Source organism: Hypoxylon trugodes (assembly GCF_022578975.1).
Source record: "Hypoxylon trugodes strain CBS 135444 unplaced genomic scaffold F4822scaffold_1, whole genome shotgun sequence".
Lineage (NCBI taxonomy): Eukaryota > Fungi > Ascomycota > Sordariomycetes > Xylariales > Hypoxylaceae > Hypoxylon > Hypoxylon trugodes.
Window position 1 is genome coordinate 1,165,280 of NW_026250016.1, and position 19,048 is coordinate 1,184,327.

At 48.0% G+C, this 19,048-nt stretch overlaps 4 protein-coding genes across 4 annotated transcripts; 1 reads left to right on the forward strand and 3 right to left on the reverse strand.

The window, feature by feature from the left end:
• Positions 1 to 3,524: 3,524 nt before the first annotated feature.
• On the reverse strand, positions 3,525 to 5,775 carry F4822DRAFT_12789 (uncharacterized protein). The gene has a single exon (XM_051452664.1). The coding sequence runs from the start codon at positions 5,282 to 5,284 to the stop codon at positions 3,554 to 3,556; it is 1,731 nt and encodes a 576-aa protein (XP_051319208.1). The 5' UTR covers positions 5,285 to 5,775; the 3' UTR covers positions 3,525 to 3,553.
• Positions 5,776 to 13,687: 7,912 nt separating this feature from the next.
• Positions 13,688 to 16,278, forward strand: F4822DRAFT_12863 (SMP-30/Gluconolaconase/LRE-like region-domain-containing protein). The gene is made up of 2 exons (XM_051452671.1): positions 13,688 to 14,672; positions 15,540 to 16,278. The coding sequence occupies exons 1-2, from the start codon at positions 14,219 to 14,221 to the stop codon at positions 16,052 to 16,054; spliced, it is 969 nt and encodes a 322-aa protein (XP_051319209.1). The 5' UTR covers positions 13,688 to 14,218; the 3' UTR covers positions 16,055 to 16,278.
• On the reverse strand, positions 16,156 to 17,744 carry F4822DRAFT_12843 (alpha-N-methyltransferase NTM1). The gene is made up of 3 exons (XM_051452669.1): positions 17,138 to 17,744; positions 16,461 to 16,820; positions 16,156 to 16,387 (listed from the first exon to the last, which is right to left on the reverse strand). The coding sequence occupies exons 1-3, from the start codon at positions 17,365 to 17,367 to the stop codon at positions 16,258 to 16,260; spliced, it is 720 nt and encodes a 239-aa protein (XP_051319210.1). The 5' UTR covers positions 17,368 to 17,744; the 3' UTR covers positions 16,156 to 16,257.
• A 283-nt stretch (positions 17,745 to 18,027) lies between these two features.
• F4822DRAFT_384635 (uncharacterized protein) lies at positions 18,028 to 18,952 on the reverse strand. The gene is made up of 2 exons (XM_051456553.1): positions 18,808 to 18,952; positions 18,028 to 18,727 (listed from the first exon to the last, which is right to left on the reverse strand). Exons 1-2 carry the CDS (start codon positions 18,892 to 18,894, stop codon positions 18,212 to 18,214), a joined length of 603 nt encoding a protein of 200 aa, XP_051319211.1. The 5' UTR covers positions 18,895 to 18,952; the 3' UTR covers positions 18,028 to 18,211.
• Positions 18,953 to 19,048: the final 96 nt, after the last annotated feature.

Here is a 19,048-nt window from a genome sequence, read left to right on the forward strand (position 1 = left end):
TGGAAAAGTAAAGTGAAATTAATTAATAATAGCAGAAGAGGAAGGAATCTTTCTATTTCTGCTGCTGCTGTTGCTACGTAGGACGAGAACGACGAAAGGGGAACCGTTCAATAGTCGTTGTTGTGCCCACTCTCTCGGCCCCTTTTTTACCGGTCGCGAAGAAAAAGGGGGAACTTTTGACGACGGAGGTTGTTTATTTCCATTATTGCGACCGGATTTCTCTCCTAGGTGGTAAAGTTGACATGAACTGGTTCGGAGGTATGTATTTTCGTGTGTTGTATACCTAGGTATGTATCGGGTTCGAATTTGGGCCTCGGGCAAATCCTACATGCCTTCTCCAGACACCGAAGCGGCCCGCTCCGCCCTTTTCGCGTATCATATGTAGGAGGTGTTCGCCTGAAAATATCGATGAAAAAGATGACTTCTCACTTATTGGTTTTTCACAGGAAATAATTCACCGAGATTTAGAAATATGGGATAATTTTTATGTTGTAGATGGGTCCCGGTATATAGACAAGGCAGTTGGGGGCAGACAGCTAAATACATGATATGATATTATCTAATCGGACCGACGCGGATTAACTAGAACAGACGGGTCTCTACGACTAATAATATCTATCATATCATGAAATCGAGGACAATGCTAAGTTAGGTAAATTTCATGTGAGTTTGAATGGAAAAATTGGAAGCCGAAAAAGCGTCCTTTGTTTATTCCCCCTTAAACTGGAGATTGCCGATCTCTAGGCTCTAAGGCATTGGTTCCTCTTATACCCGTATAAACGTAACTCCAACTTTCTAATTCGCCCAAAAATCCTCCAGCATTTGCTGATCTCGACTAGTACGCTCTTATTACTAGGGCTTATCGTTACCAATTTTGATGATCTGCTGCTTCGCGCTAGTCAGAGAGATGCATAGGGGTCTAAAAACTTAGTCATACCAGTCGTGGACGAAGTAAGGTAACCATGTCTTATCAATACAATACAATACCAACGAGGTTAAAACGTTTCTTCGCGGTAAGAGAGCGGCGAGGTAGAGGTAGGCTGAGTTTCGAGACGGAAGAAGAAACATGGAGCGAGAAGTAGTAGGAAGAGAAGAATAAGAGAACGGAACAGGGTAGAATGTGACTCAACGGGGGGAAAACGAAAAGCAGAATCACGAGAGATGGAAAATCACTAGCCTATCTGGCAGGAACACGCTGCAGTACCACCAACTCACCAACCTCCTTGCCTATGCCTACTCTATTTTACATACGTCTTTTTGCACTATTGTCGTCTTACCTACATTTCTTTGTAAAGCGGCGAAGGGATTGCCATGTGGCCTACCTAAGCTTCCTCTCGAACCCTGATCTGTAAATAAATATATGCCTGCATGGTATACGTACATAGATATATATGTATGATGCGGACGAGTCATTGGGCGCCAGATACGATCAAAGAAAGGGACGAGAGGGGAGAGGGGGGTTGGCGGGCGGTCCCATGTGGGTACGGTACAATATTTATGTAGTATAAGTCGACGGTGGAACAAAGATGAATAGGCGGTGTTCGTTCGAATAGAGTTTTGGTCAAGCAACGTCACATAAGCAGAGAAATCAGCAATGTGGAGGAGTGGCATATGCTGATTATTATGTATGCATATTAAATCTATGTAGTGTATAGGAGTGACGCAGGTCTGATGTATGCGTGTAGATATGTACGTGCTTCCTCTCTTACATACATTATCCATACATAGACACAAACACAGACATATACATGTTCTTACATACACGACATACACCCTCTCTCGGTAGACAAACCGAAGGGGCGTAGGTTGACGTATGTAACAGCAGAGTCTGGTATGTAGATCGGCCTGGAGATTGGCGGGATGCGCGAAAGGGGCCCAGTAGACTCCCCCATAGTCTTTCAATTCCCGGTTACACCTATCACGATGCCGGACCCGCTATGATACATACTTTAACGTATGTATGTGCGTACGTGCGTACATCAGGTGTTAGTTACCTTAGCCTACTCCTAGTCATAGTGTAGCAGTGGTTAACTCGTTGGCTGGGGAACTTCTCTCCACCGCGACTTGAAAGAGATGTATGGTTGATTCAAGGCATGTAAGCAAAGAAAAGAAAAAAATATCATCAACGCATTACAACCCTACCTACAGGGACTACGTCCCCATTCATACTTTACCCAACGGGGCTATCGAGATCTGGATGGAATTGGTTGTACGTAGCATGTCTGATAGGTAACCGGCGAGGCTTGGGGTCCAGAGGCCGTCCTCTGGGTAGCCATTAGGTAGTTTCAACAGGGTTACACGCGTCGTGGTGGTTTGTTTACTTCGAACGCTCCCACATTTCTCTACAGCCCCGGATCCTACGTCTCTACTACCTAGGTAGGTTCTTACGTCTCATTCGGAGAACTCCTTTGCGTTTGCGTCTATGTATGTCCGGATTCAGAATTATCATTACTTCGGAAAAGTCCGTCTTGTGTCACAATATGAGGTTTCGTTTTCGTTTGTTAGTGTTTTTTGATGCTAGATTTTTGATTTTTTCTTGCTGGGATTCTCTGGCTGGGGGCCTTGCTGATCTAAAGCTTTATCCTCTAGTTTAGCCGTTTGTCTTGATCCCAATTCGCTCTTCCTAACCCCATTCCACCCCCTTTTTCCCAAAGTGGGAAACGACGCGATCACCGTACCGATTCTTTCCACGACACGCTTAAAACCGCCGACATCCGACTTTCCTCCCCCCGCAAATTTTTGGACTCCATGAAAGAGTCTTTCTGTGTTAGTTTGTCTGTCTCTCGTAGTATAGAACGACGAGCCTATATGCTTTCCTCCCCTAGAACAACTCTGTATCTGTTTCGTACTATATATACCAACTCTCGTATAGACAAGACCGATCGGTTTAGGTAGGTATTTAGGGTATTCAAAATGGAATGAACACTGGAAATATTTCTGTAGTCTGGCAATTCGCAATCTGGTATCGAGTAGAGTCCACCCAAAAGAAAATCAACTGTAAGGAACAACAACAACAAACAAAACACCGTAACTCCTGCTTAGCCCCAGGCATCGGACTCCGGAATTCCCCTGAACAAGTATGTATATAAGCCGCAAACCCCTTGCAAGACCCAATTCCCGGTAGAGAAACCGACGATGAACCTATGCATTGTCGCAAATAGACAGGACAAAGGAAAGTAAAAGGGTAAGACGGATGAGGGAGGAGGTATCTGGCGCACAGGTTCGGTACTGGGAACCGTTATAAACCTGTGACTAGTAAAAAGCAAACTGTATTCGTTCCCGACACCTAACCAATGTAAGCAACAGCAATATGAAGCTTTTTCCCTTCCCGTCCGAAATATGCCGGTTGCCCGAACTATGCGAAAAATCTCTAATGACCGTTTTTTTGTCCAATGCTCGAATGTGATATATAGGATTCCGGGGTTTTCTAACTCTCGCTACTGGTGCGAGAAGTTAATATTAAAACTGATTGTAAATAAATTATTTGCTTCATAAAACGAAAGTAGAGTTGTGATAAGTAGTGAGGAGGTTTGTCGAACTCGAGATTTTATGTTCAACGCTGGCTTGGATCATGCGGTGGCGCACTAGGTCGGGTTGCCCATCCAGTTTCGTATGGTTCTCGCTTATACGGTGCGAAACTTTGTACTGGGGTGCCCGAGGCGGATGGTACAGTGCTTGGTGTTCCAGCCGGTTGATCTAGTCGTAGAGGTGGTAGTCGTGAAGTTCGAGCCATAGCCGAAGGGGTTCCAGGTTGAGATAGAGGAGTATGAGTGGGCTGGGGCATCGATGGTAGGCTAGTCTGAACTGTAGCATAAGATGGGCTATAATCGAGCTGAGGGTCTGTTCGTCGTCGCCGTGCTGCCCTTTCACCAGTCATGGGGTCAGTAGCTCCATAAGATGGCATCGGTAGAGAAGGTGGGTTAGACCCGAGTGGGCTTCTTTCTGCGAAAGATCCACCACTTCTTGTCGAAATGGGACTCGGAGGCCCTTGGTAAGCAAGTTCGCTGATTCCAGGAGTTCGGTAGACGATTTCGCGGAGGCGATCCCGGTCGCTACGATATCTATCCCGGTCGCTCTCCGCTTCTTGCTGTCGCTTCTGAAGCTCGCGATTTTGACTTTCTAGCTCTTGTATTCTTAGCCCTTGTTGTATTTCCTTGTCCTTTTTTCTAGCTCGAAACCGCGCAGAGGCGCCCGCATTTCGTTGGCGCTTCTCATCTGCCTGTTTGGATCCATTGTACATGTCTAACGGCACGATTAATGGCTCGCCGCCGACGTTCATGGCTGCATGTCCCTCCACTCCCACCATGCCCCGAATACCTGATGGTCCCACTTGGGACGCACTTCCAAGCACACCTGGCCATCTCGAATCTCCTAGAGAAGACGGGAAACCTCGGCTACTGGGCGGAATACCCGAAGTATATGGCGAACTCGGACCATAACCATGAGGCCTGATCTGACTGGCAGAACTACCTTGTGATTGTTGTGGTTCTTGTCCTGGCGGGTTGAACTGGCTGGCAATGGGCTGGGAGAGCGACCGAGGAGGTGGTGTCGTTAATGGAGCTAGAGTAGTCGGAGGACCAACTCCAGAGTGAACTCGTCCGAACTGAGGCGCCAAAGGCTGGGGCCCACCAATTCGCGGCGAGTGGTGCTGTCCTGGAGCGGGAGGCTCGGTTGGATAGCCTCGGTTTGGTGCGGTGGGAGCAGGGTAATAATGTGATTGAGGAGCGCTTAAGGCTTGAGGTGGTGGTATGTGGCCTGCGGCACTAACTCGAGGAGATCTGGGAGTTAGGATTCGTCGAGTTCCTAGATGAGACTGTGCTGACGCGGGAGAGCCGCGATCGAGAGGTTGCGGCCCTAGCGGAGGTTGGCCTCCAGCCGCTGGGTTTCCCTGTTGCTGGCTCATCCCATGCCCTTGGAACATGAAAGGCCGCGAGGCGGTTGGACTAGATTCAAAGGCGGAGCCTTGCAAGCCCGGGCTCGGATTCAAAGGTTGCCCACCGGATGGTCCAGAGGTAGCTGAGGAGGATGTCCCCGTTGGCGATGGTTGCGTTTCTGCTGGGTTCAAGATGTTCCGCACACCGAAACCCCTTTGGGGCAATGACTGTGTCAGGTCTCCATTAGTTCGGGGAATAACACTGCTCTCCAATGGCCCAAAGTTTCCTGGGTGATTGATAGACCTTCGAGGATCTGGCTGGTATTGATTTGGTGATGTGCTCGCGCCTGCTGGAGGAGACCTGGACGTCCGAGGTGAAGTAGATCGTGACGCAGGTTCCCTCTGCGACATCGGATCCGGTTCCCCTACACGCAGGTGGTCCAGAGGACCCGGGCATTGACCGCCTCTGCCAGACGCGAATTGATACCGCTTGAATTCTGCTCTCGTGTCGTTACTATCTAGTCTTGCCCCACCAGATTCGTTGTCCGCGTCCTCAGTGCTACTCCGGCGTTTCGCGTGAGACCCCACGTCCCCGTTGCCAGTCGTGCGGGTTGAGGGCTGCTGGGAGGGTTGACGGACGTTGGGATTTTGGACCGCCACGGCGACAGATTGATGACCAAACACTTGGTGAGAAATTTCTGGAGTTGACGACCGCCCGCTCTATAGTGCGCCTACCTCTGTACTGGTTGCGCGCGAGCAAATGTGGTGGCAGTGCAAAATATTCAAGTTGTCCTCCAGTATCAAAGGGGTGTACGGGTGTTGTGATGGTGTTCGGGGCGATTCCTAAATATATATTTTTTCAAACGATCGTTCGATCAAACCACAAGCTATATATGTGGAAGGGTTGCAGTAGGTACGGTTCCTCTGGGCCGAATTACAGGTTGTCCTCGCGAGGTTCGCGGCGGGAAGGCCAAGTCCGGTTCAGATGTCGTTACTCAAGTAGAAGCAAAGCAAGTGGTAGGTAGTGAGGACTCTAGGAAATACGTTTTCAGACATGTGGCGGCTGGAATTAGTGGATGTATATCAGCTGTTGCCCAACGGGAAGTGAGGACTAGGGGAAAAAATGCAGAAGCAACCAATGATGACAAGATGCAGCAGAGCGGACCATTCACGACCCTGACAAAAGCCCTGCAGCAATGAATGGTCAAGAGGCCTACCAACGCTAGACAAGCACTGGGGCCTAAATGGGCAGACAAACAGCTAAAGTCGTGCTCGAAAGGAGATAGTATGTGTTTCTTAGGATGGATACGTACATACAAATAAGGACGGTAAGGGAAGACGCAACTAAAAGAACCGGCAGGACTGGAGTTCGTCGTGTTTCCACCGTGCTTGCGTCAATTCACCGACAGCTGCTAAGCTATTGCCTCGGATGCAGTAAGCTCAGCACTTGCCCACTGGCAAAGTACGCACACGGTAGGATGACTTTTCTCGGAATGGAGGAAAGGAATGATGATGGTAGATGTAAGCATTTTCCTGAGAGAGCTAGTTTCTAAAGGGCTTTAGCAAAGTTGCACTCTTCGTCACGGGCCAAACCGCGTCTAGGTAAGGTAAGGTAGTCGAGGTTCTCTCTTCTTTCCAGGCTCTTGGCATGAAAAAATCCCCAAGCTTCTTCTTCCCATGCCCGCTCTTATCATCAGGACATAGTACTAAATCAGACAGGGCAGCACTTAAAGAAGGGGTGGAGCCAGAGCATGGGAATGGTTTGGGACGGCGGCCGGGGTGCAGGAAGTGTCAGGGGGCCCTTGTTCGGCCTCGCGTTGGTGGCAGGGCTTAGGACTTGACACCCATAGTTTGGGGGCAGTATGGACTAGGAACAACTAGGAACACCCCGTGGTATGTTCCTTTTTTATACAGTTTCAGCGAGTTGTGGGAATGATGAGGATCTTAAGACTAGGGCATCGGTCAAGGAATCGACATTAGGTATGCTGTCTCTTCGCATACCTATTCGAAGGCTTGACGAGCTGAGAGCTAAGCTAAGCAGCCCTACTGAATGTCTGACACCTGCAGCTTGGGAGACATGCGAAACATGAGGGCTTAACCGGGAACCGTTCAAAGTTGTTGCTGACTGACAAAACGGCCCAATGATCTACTCGAGAATTACGAGTATGATAAAATGATGTAGATAGGCGTCCATTTGACTCGGACGATACATCTTTCCTAGTTGGTCCTCGTACAAAATAATGTCGAGGCTCTTAACTACCGTTTAACTACCGCGGTGTGTTTTAACGGTCGCGTTCCTTCGCGGGGGTTCCGAATGATACGGGACGAACCCAGATAGGGCAGAAGAGCTGCTACTGAGATCAGATTGACCAAGACGCCGGTTCTACTCTGTCTGTGCAATTCTGGGAACTACCTAGGCAGAACAGCGGTGGATGAAGGTTATCGTGGACCGTACCTAGGTACAGTAGGTAGTAGTGCTAACAAGTGCTGGTAAGTCGCTGGTAGTAGCGCTGCATGGCCCATCAGTGCGCTACTGTATCGTCAGCCAGCGCAAGCGCGGTAGAAGGGGCAGAAACTAGCGCTCCCTCGACCGCCGATAGGTTACGGCTCATCACGGCTCGTCACGTAGAGGATGGGTTGAGAAATGGAGATCTCCGGTGGAGTCATTGTAGCTGCTAAAGGGTTTAGAGGGTTGACTAGGTGGGCGGGTAAAGACTCCGCTCGTTCCAAACCATTCTCCTTAGTCGACTAAGGTAGACGCTGACGGAAATGATCGACAAGTAACAGTGACCGGCCAAGAAAAAACGTCAGTCGGCCCCCCCAGGTCCCAAGTCAATGAATGACCACGGACCAGCAATGAGCGGTCACTCGAGCATAGCTCTACATAGTAGGTAGATGCAGCAGCAGCATGTACGTGTGAAATACGGGTGCCAACTGGTCAGGCATTGTTGGAACAGTAGTATACTCGTCTACGTAGCAATATGCTGGGACAACCGAGATCGTCTAGGAGATTGGCGGTCAGAACCGGAGGTTGCTGTGTGGTGGTGACGAAGCGGAGGGCTTCATTCTTTTAGCTTAGTAGGTGAACTATGCCGGGTTGGGCTTAAGTAGCTAGCGATAAAAGTGACAATGAGGGTGTCTATTTTTTTTTTTATATTTGGGACACGCAAATTCTGAGTAGGTGTATGAAATAGGTAGGTATGTATTGTTGTACAAATCCCACGCTCATCATGAGTGAGATAGATGAAGGATTTGTGGTCTGTGTCTATGTTGTGTATATGAGTGTGTCAGAAGTATATATGGTGTGTATATGGCTGCATATGATGTATGCAGGTATAGATGTATGTCAGAATGAAATATAAGCTGGATTACCAGGTACGTGTAATAATACAGAGTCGTAATAACAGCATTGTCGAAGCCTTGGAATAGTTCATTGTACACCAATACAATGTAGCAGTGTAGTAGTATGTAACAAGTAAGGTAGGGTGAGTGAGTAGGGCAAGGTAGGAAACAATAGCGGCATACAAATCGTTACTAGTGCGAATCCACCGGTTATCCATGTGCCTCGATGTTTCTGGCTGGCCCACGCCCGCGGAAAGCGGGAAGGACCCTCCTTAACCGTCATGCCTTCCCACCTACCCACCCACCTAGCAGCCTTTCCAGCAACCCCGAAGAGTTACACCTGTCGGAGTTATGTACCTATGTAGCACAAGCCGAACTTTAGCACTATATAAGATTAGGTAGTGCATAAGTATTGTCTACTTTTAATGCGCTCTTATAAGCCTGTAAATATCGGTAACTATACAATTACTGAACATAATGTCTAAGCATTGAGCAAACTTTGAACCGGGCCGCTAAGACCATCCAATATCGCAAGAGCTACTCCTCTGTGCATAGTACATGTACTTAGGGAATTCTTAAACATAAAATGTTCAAATATTCTTCTGAATCCTTTCAAAAACTCTTCGCCGCTGACCTACATGCATGCCTCATATAATCATGCATATAAACACATACATATACATATTATACATGCAGCCTCTCCCACCTCATACCTCAAATGCTATTCGACCTACATATGTACGTATTTACGTACCTAGTATATATCAATTTCCATACGGTAATTCGAGTACCCATCCAAGTACGGTGGGTAGATCAAATCAAGCGATCAGGTACCAACGTGCGGCCCGGTTGGATTCCAGCCCAACCGCCAGGCCATGTCTCAGTAATACATAGTAATGACCGAAGCCACCATGCTAGCCATGTCAGCATAACCAACAGCCCGCAGAAGGATCGCCGGCGCAGCCAGAAAGACCTACTGGTGCCCCGTTAGGTGCTCGGGTCATTTGCGGGGCGCAATGCGTCAACGCCTACTTGCTGATCTAGGTGGGCAAGCTATTATGTACGTGTGAGTATGTATGTAAGTTCCGGAGTTGAGAACTGAAGAAACTACAAGCAGCTTTCTCCATACGATACATACGATTCATACGCACATACCCATACCCATACCCATACCCATATACATACCAATTGTGCCTAATACGCAGGACAGCACAACGCGGATAAGCGCATTGAGTCGCAACAGCTCATAAAATCTGGATGGATCGTCACATCGACATTTCGACACGAGCACGCCAACTTTTTATTCATCCATATCCGTAAATCATCTATGGTTATTAGTACACCCATACTTATTACTTCATCAATTGTTTTCACTGCCGTAAGCCGGCTAGCTTACGAGCAAGGGAGCTTTGTTTTGTCACATTTGACCATGCCAGGGGTCTCCCTTGGCATCTGGATGGCTGCCCAAATCCGCAAAAGCAAAGCATCACCAAAAAAGAAAAAGAACACATACAGAGCAGCGAAAACAAGTACCTAGTATACACAAGCGCGCACACTGCATAAGAGTATTCCGGGACTCGGGCTCGCGGGCCACGGCATTTTTGGCCATGCATATGTGTCATGTATGTGCTAGGCCATCTATGTTGTACGGGAACCTGTGAGTTCTACAATCACCATGGCATAGTTCATGTTGCTCGTTGTGTGATGAGACCACCATCTGGTCCTGGTCGACATGCGTACATACATAGCTGCATACGACAATGTAGGTACCTTTTATTATGTACCATGTATACCTACATCTAGACCCTGCCGTCTGCGGCCCTCTATGCGGCCAAAGGAACGCACCACATGCACCACACAACTAAAAGGTTATTCCGCGCGAAATTAAAGCCTTCTTATTTGGCGGGCCGTACGCGCAAGGATTCCCCTTCGACGCTCTTAACCCAGCAGCCTGGATAGAAAGCCACGCTCTAAACCCTGTCTGGCCTAGCCCTGAGCGAGCTGAGTGGCTTTTTCTTACAATTCCGAATCGAGCATTCTTGTCTTACAAGGTGTCGTTTCCAAACCCTCATGGAAACGTGGGTGTCCAAATTTCGTCAGTAACTGTCACGAAATATGACGAGACAGCCGAGAGAAAAAGAAAAGAAAAAGGAATGAGGTGACTGGGTTGTAAGGTCTGCAGATAACTATCACGATTTCGTGCAGTCACACGTCCATTGATTAACCAATCTTTCTTACTTTTTAGCTCTCGATAGGTTGCATTCTCCATTTCGAGCCAAATTGACGATCGATCAATCACATCGTCGTAATAATACTTAGATGCTCTCAACAATAACAATGTACCAGGGAGTAGTCCAAGAAAAAAAAGAAAGGAAGACCTTGAAAGGAGAGCAGAAAACCCAACGTCGCAACCTCATATTTCGGATAGCCTTGTCCCTGGTACTAATTTGCTTTTTTAATATGCCTTCCCCCGGACTTCTTACTCAGTCGGAGAATATGACAGCCAGTCTATCTTCAATGCAGGAACAAGGTCCGAAACATCGTGGAATGAAGTAATTTGCATGTTCCGTCACTAGGTTTGTTGAGGCTATCTTCTCTTATTACATTGGCTTCTGCAAAGAATGCTTTTGTTACACGTCACTTTGCCCTATCTTTAACGGTCTAAGCTCGAGGTCGACATCTACCATTTCAAGTACTATACTTCGTACCGGTTATTACCCAAGTTCTGGATACGGCACAGTACACCAAGGGTTCGTCCACAGGGTATTGAACGACCCAACCCACTCCCGGTACCTAAGTACTATTCGGCCGGTAGTATCGTTGCTCTAATCAAACCTGGGCTTGCTCTAATTGCCACCATTGACGGATAACACAGCTCCTTGGCCATAGTGTACGCCACCAGCGGGGAGAATGACGCGCCCTTGGACCACGTTCTCTGACGAACGATCAAGTCATGCGAGTCTCAGCTAGATACAAAACGAAAACCTACTACGGAATTATATTCAGACTCCCAAATTGCCAAATACGGAAAATCAATTCGTATGCGCCCGATAAATCCTTTACGGACTTCCTAAGTACTAGATAGATGATCTCACGGCGCCCATCAGGATATGCTGGACCACCGTCGCGATTGGATTGTTAGCCATGCTAATAAATACCTAGATCAATATAAGACAATATTTGCCGGGAAGGTCTCATCAATTTTAAGAATTCTAGGCACTCATATAATAACGCGGCAACACTCTCGCTTACGGCATGATGTTGAGAAATAAAACAACAAAAGCCCTAGGCCGTCATTTAAGTGACCCAGCAGTCTGGACTGACCCCCCTTCTCTGCCGAGGGCTCCGTATCTGGATCTGGAGATTGAATTTTGGGGGGGGACGGGGCCCTATTTTCTTTTTCGCGTGTTTTCCCTAGGAGATTCTAAGATTCTGGAAAATGTATCATGCAGAGCATAGCTGCAGCTAAGAAGGATTGACTGCAGCCTGCAAGTTCGGGGAACAGGGGTCAGAATCACTACAGTATGAGAAAGCATCGCAGAATGGCTTCATGACCAGCTTCGCCCCGGCTTCCAGGGCCTTTCGATGTAACACAACTACGAGCTGTCAGTTTTCACACGCACATAGTTCTATCCACTCTTCAGCGGACCGGGGGTACGAATTTCGCTAGTCTGACCGGTGGAAGGTCAAATAGATGGTACACGGTCCAGATGATCGCTATCCTAGGCGACATTGGCATCAGCGGTGAGCTACCAATCCATTTCGCGCAACCGGGTTTACCAACGTATGGAGTATCAGTACGAGACTGTCTCATGGCGGTATGTACTACATGGTACTGGTTACAAAATCTTTCACCATCTCACTGTCTCCTTATGTCTCGTCAACACATGGCCAACACGCTTCTTCTCAATTCCGAACCCCCCACAGTTGAACGGCTTTTCGTGCTACGGAGTACATACGTACAACTAGACGTACTCCTCCCTATAATATCGTCATTATTGTCATCGTCATTAATGCCGATGCAGTGATACATAGATTGTCGAAGACAATCGCTACCGAACACACGCCATGGGATCTGCCCCCCTTCGAGCTATTATTACGAAGCCAGAAACACCGATCAATCACTGCTCCTCTCCGAGAAGCTTGACAAGGATTCGGGTGGTGTACAGCCAACCATTGTAAGTCTACAGAGGCACAAGTGGAGCTAGCTCGCGCGTCATTTATTACTTCTAGGTTCATAATAAACAGTGCCTATTGCCATCTATTCACGTCCCTTCCTTACCTTTTGGTTTTTCTTTTTTCTCTCTTCAGGGCAGAGTGTGTGGAACTGGATTCTGGAAGACTTACGCGCATCAGCCTATGATCATGTGGTCGCCAGCCTGGTGGCTTTTATGCTATTTTCACTATTTACACGTACTAATTTTATGTAGATGGACCTAGCACGGCTCGAATCCACAGAGTATGAACATTTTTCTCTCGCCTTGGAGCCAGCTCAGCTAAACTATCCAGTCTTGGCTAGATCCATCGCCTCGGCCAACGAGTCCAGCTCCCCAGGTCTAACTACGGTTTTTGCAAAGCAAGACATGGCCGCTCGTAGGATTCCCGATTGGGGTACAGCCTGCATGCAACCATGACGCACGCGGAGCCTGAAGCTCTCGTGAACAGGACTAGTGGGCTTTACAATCGTCGCAAAAGGCAATCCGTAAAGTGACGATACCTACACCGACAAGTTTCAACTCGCACACATACATACCTTGCCTCCTTTTTTTTCTACCTGCATCCATGACCCGTTGCACCCCCTCCTAGCATTCCCCGTTCTCTCTATCTACAACCAAGTAGCGTTGTCCACGCGACCTAACTATCGTGGATCTACGCGATTCGCAAGAGCGGTCACCAACCTTCCAAATGAGGATTCTACATACCTGATCACGACCTTTTCTGGTAACTTGCCATCTTTCGCATCCATGGGCGTCATTCAACTCGGGTTTTACTCCTTGGAGCCACCTGGATAAAAACAACTACATATGTGGGTTGGCTACACGTAGGTGGTGGTGGCACGCCAAAAAAAAAAAAAAAAATCTTCGTAAATTGAGAGGTTGGTTATTGAATTGCCGCCCATCGTGTTTTGAGAACCCGATGAGAGGGAAAGTTGAATTCCCAATTCTCTAGACCGGTTTCACGAGCAAGACTTCTATCGCTTTCTACATAGCCGAAGTGGCGTAGAGGCGTCGCGCCTCAAAAACCGGCCCTTACCCGAAGATCAAATCCTTGACGAGCAATTGGGACGTCTTGAGTAAGAAGTTGGCCTGTTCAATTCATTTCAATGTCTATTTTGAGTAAAATAGAATGAATATATGTTTCGGGTATATCATCGATATGCTTACAAGTAACTATGTGAGGGTTGTATTCGACTACGGGCCATTTGTATCCGCCAAGCGACGGAATGAAATGGGCTGAAAGAAATAGCCGCGACGAGAGAAATTCATCGTCGGCACGATTCGACCGAAAGGCCCTAAAATCAAAGTCGAATTGAACAGATTAAACCGCGAAACAACTAGACGAGCAATTCGATATTTCTTCTTACGGCTACTAGGCCCGTATTCCGTCAAATTCGCGATGGCATCTCTCAAACGGTTCTCGTCTTAATATCAAGGTAACTAACTTTATCTCCTTATTTTCCGTTTCTGTGGTTTGAAACATTAAGGTTAGGTTAGGTAGATAAAGTTCTACCTAATTGATTTCCTTTCCCCCCAAGAGGTATCGTATGCGACAAACTCTGCACTAGAAACAGTAAAGGAAAGGACTAGCTGAGCCACCGAGCCGACCCGAAGTCCCCGCTGCAAGCCTCCACCGATCCGGTGTAAAGAAGGTCCATCCTTAATTGTGTCCCGAGACATACATACACACACCTTCCGTCGACCTACCCGCAGGAAGCACATAAACCAAACAGGCCGTCTAAGCGCTAGGAAAGAGGAGACCAGACAGATACCTAGGTAACACAACATGTCTACTACCGAAGCCTCTAAACCACCGGCAGGGCTACAGCAATGGCATGCCACAGCGCCATTCCTACACCTACACTGTGAGTTGGGCGAGGGGCCGTACTACGAAGCAGCGACACACAAATTGCGATTCGTCGACATCAAGAAGAAGCGGGTGCACGCTGTAGATCTGAACGCAGCGGACCCCGCGTCTGCAGTCGAGACGATCCAGCTTGATACACCCGTAACGGTCACGGCCGACATCGACGGTGTAGACCCCCGCGAGCGCATCCTTATCGGCGCCAAGTACGGCATTGCCGAACTCGACCGCCGCTCCGGCCGTTACGAATATCTCGCTCGTTTCAGCAGCGACAAAGATGACGAACGTCTGCGCAGCAATGACGGCGCTGTCGATCCTCATGGGCGCTTCTGGCTAGGTACCATGACCGACATCGGTCTTGATTTGCAGCCCGAAGGTGAGCCTTTCATTTCTTATCGTTAATATTATTACTATTACCATTATCACACTTTCCTTTCCTTTCGTTCGTTCCTTGATTCTCATCCGTACGTCCACATGATCATTCGTTGGCATTTATTAAACCTAATGCTCATCCCTCGGTCTTATGCCTCCATTTAAGCGCCGTAGAGAAGAGCGAAGAAATTTCCTATTGCATACATGCCACCTATCTGCCCAATCTACTCCAGGGTTCACCTTCGCGGCAACAGCCCGGGGAGGGGATCGCGGGAAGCGGATCCCGGACGCAACTCATTTTACGCGTCCTCATGAATATCCCCAAGGGTCCTTCTTACTTCTTATAGGTAGTCCCTGCATAAGTCCCTAGAAGCGGAAATATTTCCATCCCATGACACGAAAAAAAAAATTATTTATTTATTCAAATTTCTTCATTCATTATTATAATTGCCCATTTTCTTGGCAGACGTGTATACTTGCCCCTCCCTCTTCACCTAAAGCCGGAGTTCTGTCCGCCAGCTAGGGTGACCCGGGTTGTCAAACAAGGTCGGGAAAATATTTGCCTTGTTTTATACGTTGCAATCATGGCTACTACCTTATATGTTTTGTTTCTATACCACTCTATATTTTTCACCTTTAGTTTTGTGACGCGGGAGGGGATAATCATGGGCGAAAAGAGTCTAGTTTCTGTCTATAAGCCCGGTCTTCTATTATAACGCGCTTAGAGATATCGACATGGGGTCATCATAAGATGCACGAACTTTGCGCGCGAGTGCGAGCAAGTTGAACCGAGAAACAAAATGTAAACAACGGATAGAAAAAACGAGATCTCGGAAATTAAAAGTAATAGTATCTAATGAGCTGAGCACAGGCTCCGTGTTTTTGTTCGACGGCACGCGTACGGCGAGGTCTATGCGGCATCCCGTTACGATCCCGAATTCTGTGGGGTGGTCGCCGGATGGGAGGACCCAGTACTTTACGCATTCGACCGAGCGCACTATCTTTGCTTCCGACTACGACCCGGTTACGGGGGATTTGACTAATGAGCGTAAGTTCTACGTGCATGATGGACCTGGCGAGCCTGATGGCTTCCGCGTCGATACCGAGGGGAACCTCTGGCAGGCTGTGTACGGCGAGGCGCGCGTGTTGAAGATCTCGCCGGAAGGAAACTTGGTTGGACAGGTTAACTTGCCAACGAGGAATTGCACGTGTACACAGTTCGTGGGCACGGAGTTGTTTGTTACGTCGGCTGCTATGCATGAGGGGCAGGAGGGCACCGATAAGGAGTTTGAGCTTGGAGGGGGTTTGTTTAGGGTTGAGGTTGGCGCGAGGGGATTGGAACCTTTCTTGTTCAAGGTGAGTAAGGCTGTGGACCCAGAATCTTGAAGTGAGAGTTATGGATATAGAGAATATGGATGGGTGGATGGGGAGGCAACATAAACGAGTGTGGGCATTGGCGTTGTACGACCCAACAATGAGGCTCTCTAGATGGAGACAATTCAAAATAACATGAATAGAACCAGTATCGCTAGAGTCAATGGAAAGTGAGGGTATCAATCATTTATATTCGTTTTTGAATGAAGCATTATCTAACTATCTTTCGGCTTGAGCGCGTACATGCGTACGGGGTATAGCTCGCTGGGAAATCCATGCTGCAGCTCCGTCTTGACAATGCGCAATCCCGCTTCGTCAAAAATCTTCCTAAACGATTCATCCATCCTACAATATCGACGTTAATTCACGATAGGAACGAAGACCAGGATAAAAATGAGAAAGGGGAAGCTTCACGTACCTTGTAACACTACTATCCTCCTCATCAAACAAATCCTGTCCCATGGTACTCATATTCTCCTTGACCACAATAACACCCCTAGTCTTCCCATCCTCATCCTCACTCAACACATCCGCGCACCGCCTCAAGTACTCCTCGAGCTGGCGGTCTGTTAAATGGCCCAGACACCACTGGTTCCAAATGAGGTCATACTCAACGGGTGAAGACTCATCCGAGGGTCTCCATTCCTCAAGCCCGACATTGTAGATCCGGCCCACGCCTTCTTGGCCCTCAAGCGCGGAAGTGAATTTGGCGATCGGCTCGACGATATCTACTACTTCGGCTATTTCGACGAGTAGGCCTTGTGTTATGCGGCCGATTCTGCAGCGTGAGGGTTAGATTGGTTGGGGGTGATTAATTTACAGATGTCTCAATTTTCAGCCACGGAGTGTCGTTCTGCAGCGTGGTAGGTCGGCGGGAGGTTGCATGAACGCCACTGCGGCCGCTTTAGACCTTTTCTTCAGCGCGCATATGCAGGCTCCGACCGGAGGTGATGGCCTGGCCTATTAGGAAAAGGGGAGGTTGGGTCGGGGAAATGGAAGGATGATAAAAAAAGAAAAGAAAAGAGAATGGAAGAAAAGGGGGAAGGCAGGTAGCCGATATATATAAAAAGAAATGAGTGAACATAGAATACGTACCCAGCACCGCCCTCCAGTGCCCTCCGTACAGATTTCTCTCCCCTCACACGGCCTAACCCAAGTTTCGCAAGGAAGCTCCTAGAGCCTCTGAGATCCACGCGCGACACACTAGGAAATCCGCCTAGCATGCCGTTGACATCGGCATCAATGCCGGCCCAGTATCGACGTCCGTCGTCGGCGCTGATGAAGGAGTCCGGCGCAGTGCCGTCTTGTTGAATGGAGCCCGGCATTTTGAGTGTGTGTCTGTATGTGTCTGGTTGCTATCAATATCCTTCCTTGGTGTTGATTAACACCCCCTTTCCGTTTGTCGGACTCTACTTTCTAAATAGACTTAGAAGCGAACACAGGAAACGGGAAGAGCCCTAATTATGAGGACCAAATGAATAAAATAAAGTATTGTAGCTGTATGTTATTGGCATTCCATCATCGTCATGCGTGGTACCGTCAATTGGCGTTTGTCCTACTTAATGATTGAGTTTGTATGTATGTTCCCGGATGGAGTTGAAGGGGGAAAGAAACAAACAAAGGGGAGATGTTTGATATCACGTGTTGGTGTCCTTTTCTGGATTCAAAATTTATAGTGGGCACTAGCCACTAACCGCTAACCACTAGGTACCGCTTCCGAGATGCGGTATATGTAGGAAGGTGCGCTTATACTTAGATCGATCAGGTGTAACTTGACGCTCTAATTTGGGGTAGCGGCTACTTCTACTGAAAAGTGGAATTCCTGAATGGGGTAACGACTTTTGAATTAGTGAATCACTAGTGACTCAAGAGATAGACTCCTATCCGATGTAGAATGAGTGGCTAACACTACTAAGAAAATTAGTAGTAAAATTTATGAGGTAGATACTTTCTGATATTTGGTGGTAGTTACGAAGAATTTGTGACACAAGTAACATATAGGAAATCAATAGCTAAGGTGAAACCAACAGTAGTATAAATTATGAAAAGTATAGAGAAATGATAGGAAAAAGCCGTCAATTTTCATATCCATAAACACCATCCCACGTATAATTCATTACTCACTTAACAACCCTAGTTTCAATATCATTTTAGCTATGATATATAGGCTTAGTTGCCATGTCCACCGTGGTGATGACGATACTTCTCTTCCTCAATCTTCTCCTCACGCTTGCTGTTCCAGCCACCACCATGGTGATGGTGCTTCTCCTCATCCTTCTCATCCTCCGTCTTCTCATCTCTCTTTCCACCCCAACCACCTCCATACCCTCCGCCGTATCCACCACCATAATGATGATGACGCCACTCCTCATCACCCTCTTTCTTCTCTCCCTCAGATTCCTTCACACCTCTCTTCTCACCTTCCTCCTTACCACCCCATCCCCAACCACCACCATACCCCTCACCTTCCTCATGCTTCTCACCCCGGCCCCAGATATGGTACTTGTTATCCTTGGGAGGCGTATCCTTGATATTGTCCTTAGCCTTGCCGTCGTGCATCCCGTGCTCGTGGTCCTTGTGGCGGTGTCCATTGTGTCCGTGCTCATGGTCGTGGCCGTGACTGTGACGACCTGGACCGCCGCCGGGGCCGCGGTTGGCTTCACGGTTTAGGATGTGTGAGCCGAGCTGTTTAAGTTAGTATTGTGTTGAAATATAAGGGTTGGGTTGGGTGGATTGGGTAGTGGATGATGGGTGATGGGACTTACGTCTGCAGGAACGCCAGCGGCGGCTGGGGCGGCCAGGACGCTAGGTCCGGCGAGCAGGATGGCTGCTAGGAGTGCTTGAAGCTGCATTGTGTATGTGATATGGGGTTATTGTTTTGATAGTTTACTATTGTTTTGTAGTGCTGCGTAGTCAGAGTAGATAATTCGTATTCGAGGGGAACGGGTAGGTTTCTTATACCCCTCTCAAGGGCAGTACGCGTAGTACGACACATACGCCCTTCGC